At 42.8% G+C, this 14673-nt stretch overlaps 1 protein-coding gene across 5 annotated transcripts in view; it reads left to right on the top strand.

Annotated features, from left to right (window-relative positions):
- The window catches only part of cabin1 (calcineurin binding protein 1), a 37546-nt gene extending 23406 nt beyond the window's left edge, over window positions 1-14140 (top strand). For 4 of the 5 annotated variants that reach the window (XM_082555139.1, XM_082555138.1, XM_082555137.1 and 1 more), the window contains 8 exons: window positions 2109-2272; window positions 2359-2455; window positions 2565-3251; window positions 5790-5864; window positions 9503-9764; window positions 11950-12111; window positions 12241-12443; window positions 12526-14140. In XM_082555139.1, coding sequence (XP_082411265.1) covers window positions 2109-2272; window positions 2359-2455; window positions 2565-3251; window positions 5790-5864; window positions 9503-9764; window positions 11950-12111; window positions 12241-12443; window positions 12526-12669 — 1794 coding nt within the window. In that variant the 3' untranslated portion in view covers window positions 12670-14140. The remainder of the gene's footprint in view (window positions 1-2108; window positions 2273-2358; window positions 2456-2564; window positions 3252-5789; window positions 5865-9502; window positions 9765-11949; window positions 12112-12240; window positions 12444-12525) is intronic. The other variant, XM_082555136.1, reaches the window with a different exon arrangement.
- The last annotated feature ends 533 nt before the right edge of the window (window positions 14141-14673 follow it).

The following is a 14673-nucleotide window of genomic DNA, read 5'->3' as shown; positions in this document are numbered from 1 at the left end:
CACAGAACTGTAAAGGACACTCCTGGAGTCTTTTATTCTTTAGATTCTTCAGATTTCTGCATGTCAGGACTAATGCAGAGAAGAATTTAGGAAGATATAAAATTACACCAACAACCTGCCAAATGCTCATGGCTTTAGCAGGAGACCAGCCATCTTGGATCCCCCCCACCCCTTGAAATCGTACAATCTAAAGTTGTAGTTGGTTATAGTGAAACTGTAGTTGATGTAACATGGGATAGCGTTGCTTTAAGACACAGCAACGCTTAATTTGTGCAACTTTCCTGCCTTTTTACTTTCTTTTTTCATGCCTTTCCTTGTCCATGGCATGTTTACACATGAGAAGATGAAGTAGATAAGACAGCCAGTTTTTTTTAATTTGGCTTGCAAACAAAGAATTCCCCAGTTCAGTATAACTGTAAAGTCCAATAGCTGTTTTTTTGCCTTTTTTCTGCTTTTCCCTTTTAACCAGCTTATTATTTAATTGGAAAAACACATCTAAAGTATGAGTTTGTCTGCTGTGCGTCTTACCCCTTGCCTGATTCTTACGTGATCTACTGGCCACGTCTGGGCTTAAGCTCCAGATATCAAGCAGTGTTCATATTTTCTGCAGCAAAAAGGGGGAAAAAAGATGCTTAAAATTATTGCAGTTAAAGTCTTACAAATCTGCTTTAGATGCTGTGCTGCTTCATAATCTGTGTAAACCCATGGCTCTGCTTCCCTAAACAGATTTGCTGAGGTTGGATGCTACTGTAAAGAACAACTCTTCTCCATGAAATGTTGGAGGCTTATTGAAAGGTTAAAAACCTTCCCAAGCCTGGCCTGATTGCGTCGCATGACATCATAAATAAATCTTCTTGTCTTTGTGCAGACATTTGAGCAATGTTCGTGGGATTTCTTTCCTGACCTCTGTTTTTTTTGGGGTTTTTTTTAATTATCATCACAAAAGTTGCTTAAAAAACAGTACAAAAAGATTCCTATGTACAACAAAAATACTAACAGAAATTAGGAATGCTTAAAAACAACATGTATCAGGTTTTCTGGGATTCATTTGCATTTCATTTAATTTTCTAGGTTAAAAGGCTCTAGGTGCATCTTCAAGCATGGATTTTGTTTTGATAGGTTTATCTCTCCTGCTTTGTTCCTCTCCGGTGGATTTGAAAATGTCATCTGACAATCTGGAGCGGTCTGTTAGGAGGAGCGCCATGCTCCCCATGCCTCCAGCAGCTGATAGAGCCATCTCATTTGTTTTTGTTCCATCCTGATATGGTCATCTTTATTTGTCTCTCTCACTCTCTCTCACACACACACACACACACACACACACACACACACACACACACACACAGAGTCTGTAACTGTACTATGTGCCATGTGCTTTGCGACTGAAGCCTGTGTGCTGCCTAGGCCACCATCTGCACTCGCATCAGTAGCTTCAGAGTGCAGATCCTCTCCTCAGTTTACCTGCTGAGTGGACATGTGCTCACTGAAAAGGTGGAGTGCTCCATTTAAAAAAACAAAAAAGAAGGGGGGGGAAGAGGACGTTGTTTGTTGGCAGCTAGTCTGTTGGTCTGTTTCATTGCTTGGACAGAACTGAGCACTAATGAGACTGCCCATCATGTGCACCCAGAGAGAAAGCCCCCCTCTCTCTTAATATCTCCTACATGGCAAGCTAGACCGCTAGATCTCTCCTGCAGCCTTTCCATCCCCTCATTAGGGCTTTCTTCTTTGAAAGCCATGTGTTTCAGTCACATTAATTTTTCTTGCTTTCCCCACTACCTTCTTTCCTTTCAGCTTTTCCACATGTCCCCGTTAATTGTTTCCGTTGTGTCATGCCCTCCACATGCCTCTGAGAACTTAGAATAGCAGCAGAGAGCATTTATAAAAACACAAACTTTCAGAATTTTACAAATTGGACTTTTGGAATATTGAGCGGTAACTTTTGTTTGAGCTGCTGGAGATCATTTGGCTTCACTGGGAAGTTTGAAATACTCTTGGGTAACTGCACTGTCTCTTTTGACTGTTCCTACTCCAACTGCTAGCAACAATGATGAGTAAAATAGTCAAACCTAACTGTGCATTTTCCTTTGTTTTCTCCTTGTCTTGTCCAGGGCATCTGGCGTATTCCAGTAGATGAGATTGATCGCCCGGGTAGTTTTGCATCTCATATGAACCGATCCATTGTCCTCTTGCTGGAGGTGCTGTCTCAGCTCAAGGATCACGATACTCTGCTGAAAGTCTCTTTTATGCTGCAGAGAACCCCTGACCAGGGAAAGTAAGCACCACGTTCTGTGTGATGATGTTAATTCTGTCATATGTCTTTTATTCGTTCCATGACATCTCTATTCCTTCTTTCTGAAGGAAGTATTTACGGGATGTTGATCGCCAGGTTTTGGCCAAGAGAGCATTTTTCCTAACTGTAAAAGTCCTGGAGGACAATCTGAACAGTCTCACTGGGGTAAGACTACTACAGCCCACTGTGCACATGCACGGCCGAGAGCCACTCAGTGTTTTACACATCTGGCATGCACCCACTTCATGTTTTGACAGGTTCTGTTCTTTTTCAGGTGTCTGAGCAGCTTCAGAAAGCGCCTGCGCCCTCCATGGGGGAGATGACCACAACAGACACATCCAACAAGCCCAGTTCAGATGACAGCAAACACACCGTGCCTAAGAAGCCTGGACTCACAGAGGGCGCCTGTGCTACTGATCCAGGTCCAAGAGAAGCCTCCCAGGCGCAACTCACCCCATCACCACTACCGTCAATAGATAAAGGGAGTAAGGTTCAGGAGGGCTACCCTGGGAAGGCAGAGACTCCTGGGAATGAGGGGCATAAAGCAGGGCCTGCAGAACCCATGGACCTGGACATCTGCCACTGGAGGAAACCCTCTAATGCCACAGATTCTCAGGGCACCCAAACACAGGCTGAGACCTCAGTGAGTGGCACTGAGCCTCAGCAGAAAGTCACTGACATCAGCCGGACACCAGAACTTTCCCTGGAGGAGCTAAGTATCAGTTCCAGACAGCAGCAGCTTCAAGCCTCAGCACCCAAAATCACCGTGGCAGCGAGTGGGACTGATCAGGGGTTACTACGAAAGCCAAACAGGAAGAGGAAACTTCTAGAGGATGTAGAGTCTGGAAAAACCCTCCTGCTTGATGCCTACAGAGTGTGGCAACAAGGCCAGAAAGTCATGACCTACGACCTGGGGCGCATTGAAAAGATAATGTCAGAGACTTATATGCTCATAAAACAGGTAAACCTCTTGCAGATGTGCCACACCACATGTCTTCACTGTGCACATATAGGTAACATTATTGTTGCAATAACCGCACTGCATTTTTTTTAAATGATATTTTGCAAAGTCATACATTCTTAATGAGAATCCTCCTAAAATAATTTGGACTCGGGAAACCCCTTTTCTAACTGAATTAGTAACAGTACTCCTATTCCCACTTTGAGTTTTCGAGCTCTGCAGCAAATACAGCTCAAGGTGCGGTTGTTTTTACTCTGAGTAACCCAAATTCAACCTCGGTGTGTCCCGTCCTTTTGCTGTTATTTCTAAAATAGATTGCTGACTCTAAATGTAGTTTGGTATTTTTAAATAGGAATAGCCATATTTTCTCTCTTTCGCTTGTCTCTCTCTCTCTCTCATGATATATATATCCACCTCTAAAGCATGCAAAAACCACTTTGGCTCAGTCACTGCTGATTTAAAGATACAGTGAAATTTATCACTACATTTCACTTTATGAATTCCTGTGATTGGCCTCTTAACTTTTCACATTGATATATATTGATATCAGGTTCTGCACTGAAAAGCAAATTGTTTTCTCATGTCAGCCCCAGCTAGTTTTTGCCATCAAAGTATAATTGATAATGAAAGATTGTTTTTACACTGCCAGCACAACTGATGCAAAGTGTGCCGTGACAAAGTGCATACACAGAAATGGAAACTTTGTAGGATATTTCTAGAAACAGAAAGCTTCTTTTAATGAATTATGTTAAGATAGTTAAAATAGAATAGCCATGTGGTTTCCATTGGAAAAATATAAACTTTGAAAATACAGCAAGAATGAGATAAAAAATTGAATGGAGTGGTTTACTGTCTGCATCGTTTGCTTGGTTTTTCTGGGCGCTTAGCTTTGCAGCAAGATCCTTTTTCCTGTGCTTTTTAAGAAACAGCTTAGAGAATAATTTTCTCAGAGCCGTACCTAAAAGCCAGAGCCAGGCGCAACATGTTTCCTGTCACCAAATCACGCAATTAATAAGCCTGGACATTTTCCAAAGCCATCTTGTGGTTGTGTACCTACTTACACAAACTGCAAATGCTTTGTTTTCTATTTTCTTTTTTCCCCCCCAAAACACACCTGCACATGGTTATATTTTAAATCTGTACCTTTTGATTTTTTTTTTTCATTTTTGTTTATGTCAGCAGTGCTGCATATCACACTCAAGACATTTTTCAGTCTCTAACCTCTCTGCTGAGGTGTTAAAACAAAAACCCACTAAGTGTGTATGTAGATTGAGCATTTCCTGCCATCAAAGTATTTCAGCTTGACGAGTAGAGAATACTGGTTGCTCATTACTACCTCAAAAAAGATCCTCAAATGCGCATCATCATGTGAACATTGCGTTGGTTCAGAATTTGTTCAAATGCTCAATTGTTTACAAACACTGTCTGTTAATGATGCCATTACAGTTCTCTAGAAAGTGGCGTTGGTCCTCCATACCTGTCAGATATTTTTTGGGCTTTTTTGTGGTTTTTTTATTGGGGGGGGGAGTTTGCAAGGGATTTTTGAGAAGTTCTAACTGGCAAATAAGCATGCACACACATGCATCCTTGTGTGTTTGTGGGGAGGAAGTTCAACAAGTAAAGAGTTTGCAGAGAGCTACAGATGAAAGCAGAGGGCTGTCCTCTGTGACATGTTGAAGCTTGACTCAATCTGTTTCTACAATAAGCAGTTTGAAAACTCGATTGAGGATGCTGTAAATTCCCTCCCTTTGGGGGTCCCTGAATTGCTGCAGACAGCGAACGTCGCTGTAAACATGCTCACGCAGCTGTTAAAGCTGCCACAGACCAAAATTCGATAGAGGAAAAATAAAGTCCCCCTAAATATTTGTCCTCTCACAGGCCTTACGCCCACTCCTCTGAGTGGAAGTTGTATGCTTAACTCATACAGACAACTATGTCTCGCAGTCACGGAGGACCTTTAACACATGCCTATAAACTGGAAAACATTTGGACAACAAAGACCTGTGATTGCCTAAATTCTCCAATCGGGGTTTAATTTTCTAAAACCTGAAAACAATCAGTGGTAGATTCTAGATCTTTCTCAGAGTACTTGAGTTACAATATGCTGAAAGGTTATTATCCAATTTGTGTCCCCGAAGATGCCAAAACCTGGCTGCCTACTCCAGCTTCGAGTGTGCGGTGTTGTTCTCTAGCTAAGCTTGCCAACTCCCACACATCCACCAGCTGAACTACGCCTTTCTTTACTTGTGCTAATGATCAGATGTGAAAGCTGAGGAGAGAAAAAATCGTGCTGGCTCAGAATCAGATTAAGTTGTTGTCGGTTTGGCGTTGGTGTATGAGGATTAATTAACACTGTATGTTTCTCAGGACAGGTCACTTCAGAAATCTGATGAATTTGTGGTGCTATAATCATTGCTTCTGTATTTATACTGCACGGAAACGTATGTGAACAAGTTGACATCGTGGAATCTGATTATCTGTAGATACACTGCGTTCCTCTGCTCGAAAATCCTTATTCTGCCTTTTCTCCTGTCTCAGGTTGATGAGGATGTGGCTCTGGACCAGGCTGTGAAGTTCTGTCAGATACAGTTGGCCACTTCTGCCCAAAGACAGGTAAGCCTTTGTAACTCAGCATGTTCATCTGCCACCTTTCTGCTACACCCACACCTTCACATTTTCCCTCATCCTTGTGGTGTAGCTCCCTGTAGCACGTGCTTAACTATGGGTCTATTCCTTCATTATAAAAGATGATGCAAAAAAAAAAGAAAGATCCTGGGATGTGCGTTGCATAGCAAAACACAAATTTTAAGGTTTTCTTTCAAAACAAATTAACAGGACACCAGAAATGTCTTATAAACTACAATCGTCTAGCTCACCCATCTGGCGAATCCAGGAAGTTTAATTCTAGTGTTACATGTCTGCTGATTTAGCTCATAATAGCACTTGTTATAATATATGTTCTGTGTTATGTGTGGGGTTAAGTGTGCAGCATCTGTAGTAAAATGTGCTAAAGTGATGACTAACTTGGTAATTCCCAGACTTCAAGTCTAACCTGCTCCTGCCTGCCAGTGCTAAATATAGCCCAAAGCGTGGTGTGAATGCTCCCTGTTGTCCCTTCAGCCTCACTCAGTCGCTGCCAAACTTGTCATCATTTTCAGCGTGACACTGATATCCAGGTTGTTTATTTGCACAGGCAATATGCATATGATGTCTTTCATTTTTTAAGATAAAGTGAAAGAAATGAGTAAATACTTAGTATTTGTGTAATCGCAGACAATCAGCTAGTGCCTAAGCACGTTATCTCAGTTTTGTCTCCAGTACACGGATTCCTCATCGAATCATTACTTGCTCTGCCTCACTCTGGTTCAGTGTCTCTCTTCCCCCCCCCTCTCATCCCTCCTCCTGCCCACACAGTCATCAAGGGTCTCTCTGCCCACATCCTGTTGTCACGGTGATGTTCCCTGAACTTCAGGCTCATGTGTACCACAGTTGTAAGCAAAATAAATCTGTGGGTTTTTTTTCCCCAGTTCAGCGATCGCACCATCTTATTTTCTGCATGATTCCTTTTGTTCATCTTGGTCTTTTTATTCGTTTGTCTACTTTCCACGCGACGCTTGACTCATAGATGATTGCAGAGAGCTGGAAGACGCCATGTGTAAAAACTACAGTTGTTAATTAGTAGCAGTAAATTATATTTTTGTTTTTATCTACATGTATTTAATTTCACATTATTTTGTTTATCTTCTTTTTACCTTAAAGAGGCTAATTATAATGTGCATAAAGAAGTGAATTCCTTATTTAACTTATACTGGGCCTTTGTGCAGCCACCTCAGTTCACCATCTGTCTTTAACTAGGGATCCTCTCCCTTTAAGACCAATGTCCCTTTAAGACATTTTTATTTCTGATTTGCTGCACTTCATAAACAGCATGCCACAGAAATTCAATTTCGCTGACATCACACAGAGCCAGGAGTAGAAAAAACGCTGTAAAGAGCCTTTAGCTCACTTCGGGGACTGTATGCTGACTTATGTTATTTCAGTTTAGAATAATTTAAATGTGAGAAAATTGAAATGATGTCTAAATAATGCCATTATTACGGTTGCAGAAGCCTAAACCCAGATGCATCCACACTCAAAAAGAATTTAAATTTGACCACTTTATTTCATCATGATCATTTATATTGGATGACTAATACTTAACAGCTCATACATGGATTCTTAACAAGACACAGTCATGCCGCCTGACTGCCAGAGCCAAAGGAAAATCACCAGCATTGTAATTTATTTTTTTAACCACCTTCTCAGATTTTTTCCCATATAAGCTAATACAGACGTATTGCCTTTACTATGTGCATAGTCATCTGCCCAAAGGCCCATTGTGAGCCAGGAAAATCAGTGGATTACTCTGATAGGTGGCCTGTATGCACTGGTGAGTGTCCTTGCATGCCCAGGATGTGACAAACGGAGGGTGCTTTTCTACATCAAAGCTCATTCTGTAGTCTTATCTAACTGCTGTTAATGTGTAATTATTGTGGCACCAATACCTGTCATGGTTTGCATTTGCTTACATTTGTATGTGGTGGGTAATGTAGATCGTAGCTTGAGGAATATTTTTTTTTCCCTGTCGCTTGCAGATTCACACATTTCCTTCAAGCCCCCACAAATAGAGGGGGAGGGAGAGGGAGTCCTTTGAGTGCTGAGCTGGAAAATCAGCTGTGTTGTCCTCTGTCTTGTTTTCACTGGAGGAGTCCATACAATTTGCTGTCAACTGGTGAATGTGAACTGAGGGGCTATACAAAAGCCCAGGATAAGTTAAATAAGGATAACACTGAATTGGTGGAGGTATTTTATTAAAAACACTCCTGTATTTGAGCTGGAACATTATGGGTTTACTTCAGTAAATACGTTTTGTTTGCTTCACAGTGAAATGCCAGTATTGCTTCATTTTTGGAGGGCAGTTTAATGGAAAAAGTTTGTTTCCTCTGTGTTGGAAAGATCTGCCGCGGCTCTAATCTGATCGACAGCCCGATCTGTGATGACAGAGAACAGTCTTTCGGTTCATTGTTGGACCTCGACCACACGGGAACGCTCAACCCTGAATACTGGCTTCATGCTACGTGCTGCAATCTAATGTTTTTCTAAGCGCACAGTCCAGCTGACTTGTTGGTGTCTCTATTGGGGATGTTTAATTCATGAGATATGAATCATCAAAGCCGGCTACGGAGCTGCTGCTTGCTTTAAGCTACTGTGCTGCTCTGCGTTGGGCTGGAGGATCTTTTGCTCTCCAAGCTTTGGGAAGGCTACTCTGCTTGTTTAATTTTGCCTGTTCTCTGCTGTGTGAATCCCATGGGAAGCTTCACTGCACGCAGCTGTGAAGCCGAGCACAATTTGACTTCATCTCCCTGCAGACACCCAGGGAGAACTGGGACGAGAGCTCTGTTATTGCCAAATTTTCTTGAGCTAACGTACTATATCTGTCAAAGGCCACTTGTCATGACAGAATATATACTATGACCCTAGATGTCTTAACAGAGCTGTAGCAGATGCAGTTTAGCTTTGACAGATTCTTTTGCAAGTATGAAGTCATATTTGCCTCTTTTCCATCCCTGCATAATTAATGCTGTACATGTCGGTGTAGCCTTCTAGTCAATATGAAATGAATTCATTCCTGAATGTCTCACATTTTGGCTCGGTTTGCACAATAGACCGAGCATCTTGTGTGTCATGTGCTTAGAAAAGCTGTTTTTCATCCAACTTTTTATCCATTTAGATATAAAAACTAGAGGAGAAGGTGTATTCATTCCTTTTAACTGTGCTCCTCTGTGTTGCCATGACAGCGGCTGTGGGAGCAGGGCGGCTGTTGTCATAGGTTGTTTGTGCAGCTCTTGTGTTTATAAGTGGTCCTCAAAAGGACATCCACCAAAGTGGCTCAGATCTGAGCTCACCATAACCCAACACACAGTCCAGCGGGCAAGTGCTGCCAGCCCGTGAAACCCCGAGGAGCGGCATCGAAACTCTGTAAAGGATTCATTACTTGTTGTGTGAAAGAGGCAAAACTAGCACGGCTGATGTGTGTTTGAAAAGTGCAGAAATATCGACTCTGCTTCTCTGAGTCTCGCAGCAGTTCTGTCTCAAGGGGAGAGGATGTACAGTACTCAGAAGTCTGCCGGTGCAGGGGGTGGTTAGCCAAGGTCAGTCACACCTCCTCATGAATGCTGCTTTGTCTTTTTTTTTTTTTTTTCTGTCTTCAGCAGGCTTCGAGCGATGCCCCGACCACACCTAAGTACACAAAGGAGCAACGAGACCTCTTCTTCCCCGCCTCCCTACCGACGCCCGTCCTGGTCAGCCACTCCACCTGCCACCCGCTGTCCACCCAGGACAGCCAAGCCAAGGTGGTGTACGAGCCCCTGAGCAAGCTGCCCAGACCTCAGACCTCAAGCTTCCACGATCAGCCACAGCACAGGAGAGGAGCCAGCCACTCTTCTGCAGCCATGGCCTTCCTGCCACAGACAGGTACAGCGGCCTCCTCCCACACACATCAAATGTTGCGACGTCCTCTGATTCTGCAGACAAAAATCAATGCAGTTTTTCCATTAAATTCTGCTGCTTTAAGTGGAGCTCCAGTTTCTAATGATACTACAGTGTCCATGTGACCAGCAGAGGGCGCCTGTGGGTTTCAGCAGCTCAGTTACATAACAGCAAGCTCTGGCCTGGTTATGTTTTGCCTTTTGGGTTTTGTCAGTCCACCAACAAGAGTTTGAGAAATTCACATCCTCCAGATTGTGACTCTGTGTGCCTACGTGAGCTCCTCGAAGGCTTTGGCTTAATCACCGCAGATCTCATAATGAATATTCTGCTTATCTCGTGTTTGCTATCAAAACATGTCATTCTTTCCTCTTTAGGTTTTTAGGATGAGTAGAACTGACATTTCTAAAGGCTGAGAGCTTGAATCTGTAGTATGCAAATTCAGTGTGTGAACCTTTTCTTTGTGGTCAGTAGATTTAGCATCAGTTAGTTAGAATAATCATTTGACGACATTTGACGACGGTCATGATGTTGTTGACGAAGTTTTGGGTTTTTTTTGTTTTCTTTTGCCTTTCTTACCTGTTTCTACTCTTAAGACACAGAAAGGTAGTTTAAACGAACCTTTTATTTTCAAGGGGCAAGCTCCCTCAGGGTTACTACACAGGTAGAATAACAGACATGGATACATGGATACATAGAAAATGAATACACATAGGGATGTTTAAGTTGCATTGACAGACATGAATGAAACATTTGATCATTCATTAGCTGTTAACCAGGCGGTAGTGAAGGAGGCTGCCAGTCAGTCACAGGAAAGACCATTATTCACACTCACATTCACACCTGCAGGCAGCTTAGAACCAGTGAATCTTTCATGTGTGTCTGTGTACAGAGAAGAAAACACATGTGGCCAAACCAACTCACAGTAGGAGTTATATTTTCTTAACCATGAACGCAATAACGGAAATATAAAAAGACAAAGGCAACTTGCAGTTTAGTAGTTTTTTAGGGTTTTTTATGTTTGACTAATAAAGCTGCATTAAGTCTCAGAATACCGGGTATTACACTTCTACCACCATCACAGATTTCAGATCAGGGTTCTTTGTGTGTCTCGTCTCTCTGTCATGCCTGGCATTTTGATGAACATTGCTTCCCATCATTGTCCAACCATTTGCAGCAGACAGCTGCCCCTCCCTGAACCTGCTTCTACAGGAGGTCTCTTCCTGTTCTTCCCCACAGAGAATTAGAAATTGTCCTTGAAGTACAAATATCTCTTGCCGTGACACACTGGTGATTATTATTATTACTTATTGAATTGCATTCATCATTCATTTAGCGAGAGCGTAACCAGGAGCTGCATATTATGAAGTTGTATAGCTTCATGTCCATTTCCTAAACTTGCATGACCTTTGAAGTCTGAAAACACATGCAAAAGTGTGTTTGCATGTGCGTGCAAACACACACTGGTCGGTATGAAGCAGCACTGCACTGATGTGTGTTATGTAACGGTTTCCTAGGCAACATTATGGGTGAAGACTGAAAACGTATTAGATAATTTTTGTTTTCATATTTGTGTCCGTGTCTGAGCTGCAGGGGGAATTTTTGCAGTTAGTGTTAGCAGCAGTGTTCCTGCATTCATTACAAATGCTTGTCTAATGAATGAGGCTGTGAGGTCCCAATCAAAGGGAAACTTGTTACTGTCAATTGTCTGCTAATAAATGCCAAATATAAGGAGATTTATTACGAAATAATCCCCTCATTCATCGGCGACCTGTAAACAATCAGTCGCTTGTGAGTGTTCCTGATGACTTTCATGGGACCCCTAGTCAAAAACACATTTCTCTGCGTGTGCGTGCGTGTGTGTGTGTGTGCGCGTGTGTGTGTGTGCGTGCGCAGCCTCTAGTCGTGCTAAAGAAGGAAAGCAGAGAGGAAGTGAAATGGTACGCAACTTTAAATCAAAAGCACTGGAAACCATTCTGAAAAGAAATGTTTCTTGTCAGTGTCCAAATGATTTGCTATAAAAGCTGACATTTTACAATTTGCTGCAATATTTATTCTTTTTATACACTGATTTATTTGTTTTGTTTTGTAAATTGAAAGCACAGTTTTTGCGCACTTGCAAAGTTTTTTGTTGGGTCGAATCGATCCCTAACATGTTATTTGTTGCTCGCAGAGGAGCGGGAGGAGCCTGCAGAGGGACTTTTGTACCGACAGCAGGAGTCGCACCTTTGCCAGCAGATGAAACTCGCCACTGTGTCCCAGCAGGGGCAGGAATCAGCAGCAGGCTGGTTTCAGGGGGAAACTGCCACATGTAGCACAATACAACCTTGCCCAGGTCATTACCTAAGAATCAAAGTGTCTTACAAAAACATGCGTAGATTGGATTCAACAGATAATGCACATAACAGCACCGTTAGTGACTGTGCACGCCTTCTTTCTTTTTCTTCCACGCTCTTTCTCTCAGACCAGCAGCAGTATGCCAGCAATGACCAGTCGAAGCTTCCAGACCCCAGCCGAATCCGCTCCCGAGTCCCGCCCAACATGCCAAAGCTTTTCATCCCTTCCACCGTTACCAAGTTCCCGCCAGAAATCACAGTAACGCCTCCGACCCCCACGCTTCTCTCCCCCAAAGGCAGCATCTCAGAGGAAACCAAACAGAGACTTAAGGTAAGCACTCTCAATTACCACGCATACGGCTCTCTGTTGTCCCAGCACTCAACAGTGACCCCTGCTGTCTGCTCCTGTACAGAACGTCATCCTGTCGTCCCAGTCCGCAGCCACAGTCAAAAAGGACACTCTGACCCAGCCGGCACTGGAGGTGCAGGAGACATCCAGCCAGGAGTCGTCTCTGGAGAGCGAGTCGGACGAGGAGGACGACTACATGGACATCTGAGCCTCGGAAGGCCTCTGAACTCATGACACATCCAGGCCTGACTTTGCCAAACTCCACTTCCCCCAATTCTTAAAAGCAACAACAAAAAAAACAGGATGTTCATACCTCTGCAGCTGTCTGTGTTGATGCTCTTGTCCCCTCACGTGCATTGCAAAACAAAAACAAAAAACCCCGCACTCCCACTGCAGTATTCTCATCGGCTGTCATGTCGCAGTGTTGCTCTGGTGATGATGTATATGACAGACAATGATGGCTTTCGTCTCACAGCATGTCTGTAATGTGCCATTTATGCATATCACTCTTTAGCTTTTTGAGCTCTCCTGTGACAACTTGGGGAAAAAGGAAAAAAAAAATCAGCCTTTAAAGCAAGCCAGTCCCGTGTTTATGCATCTTCTCGTATGTTGTGTGCTAACTATATCGCCAAGCTGCAGCTTTCCAGTTGTCTCACGAGCCCATCGAACTGAGGCGCCTCGGTCTGGATGGGCGCTCAGCAGCATGCACCTGCTGTCCTCCACTCTGATAGTTTACTTGGGCATGAGATGTTCATCTCCAGGACACAATGCATTGCTACACGAAATATTTCAAAGGACACAAGAACAATCGGCTGCGTTTGATGTTCGCCCGTGGAGACAACGAGCCACACGGCCTCATGACATGTAGCAGGTTGAAAATGTTTACACTTAACATTCGGGATGTTTTTCAGTTTGCACTTAACTTTGCGCTATTTTTGTACTCACTGTATTCCTTGTACTATTTTTTTCTTTCTTTCCTTTCATGTGCATTTGTAGCTAAGAGGAACAGTTCTTACCAGGATGGACCTCCATGTCACCAGCATTGATCTGTATTCATATGGGAAGGGGTTATTGGAAATTAGCTTTTTTTTTTTTTTTTGGTACGTATCAAAATCCAAGTATCTTTCTGACATGTTTTGGCTTTCAGCGGTCAACTCTTAAGCTCGAGAAGCACTTTTCGTGATCTTTCCCGATCTTTGGCGCGTCCCGAGGAGGACTCTCTAATCCCGATGCCTTTCCATTGAAACCATTTTGGTAAATTTGTCACAATCTAGCTTAACTCAGAGGAAGACAACAGAATGTTTTTTAAAGATTGTTTTGTTTTCTATACAAGATGTTAAAGAAAGTTATTTACTGATTATGTTTCTTGAAAGTTGTCTAAAACATAATTTTTCAAAGAAAGCGTACAAGTGAATAATTGTAAACTATCACCCTTGATAAAAGAAGAAACGTTTTGTATTTTATTTCACGATTATTTTTTGGTGTAAGATAGTTTTTCTATTGTTCTGCCGAGCTTCTGGGAATGTAACGCGGCTAAAGAGGGCGAGCGGGTCAAAGGCTTGAGCTCGAGCTTCGCCCAGCTCCCCTCTGGTGCAGGCTGCTGAAGTGGAACTGTTCTCTGTGTCTGGACTGAATGCATTATAGATGTCAAACCAAAAATATATTTGAGAAACACACGATCTGCACTGTGTGTGCTGTTTGTTATCAGGTGCAATGTGTGCATCAAATTAGATGGTTTGTTTGGGGAAACCAGCTGTAACTTACAAGAGTCGTGGATGCAGACTGATATGGTGCGGATGGAGATTCTCATCATACAGTGTAAGTACTTACATGCTGTTGCTTGACTTCACTTGATTGCTGAAAAAGTTGTGACGTCAGAAATGTTGGGATGCTGTGTAAAATGTAAATAAAAGCTGAATGGAATTAATTTTTAAAATTAATTTTTTTTGTAATTTGCCAGCACCCTGGGGGAGACGGTAGCATGTTGACCGCTCTGTTGCATCACCTGTTCTTTTGTTCTTTTAACACTGCTGACATATTTTCCAACTTTTGCATTATAATGTTTCAGGCTTCAGAGCGTCCTTTGTTCTATCTTTAATTTCTTAAGGCACCAAATGTTTTCACTGGCTGACTGGTCTAGTCTGCAGACAGCCCAGTTTAGCACTCAAGCATGCTGCTGTGACATTTGCAGACTGTGCTTTGGCGTTGGCTT

This window comes from Aulonocara stuartgranti (genome assembly GCF_965226115.1).
Source record: "Aulonocara stuartgranti genome assembly, chromosome: 12".
Classification (NCBI taxonomy): Eukaryota; Metazoa; Chordata; class Actinopteri; order Cichliformes; family Cichlidae; genus Aulonocara; species Aulonocara stuartgranti.
This window is presented reverse-complemented; position numbering and strand designations above follow the sequence as displayed.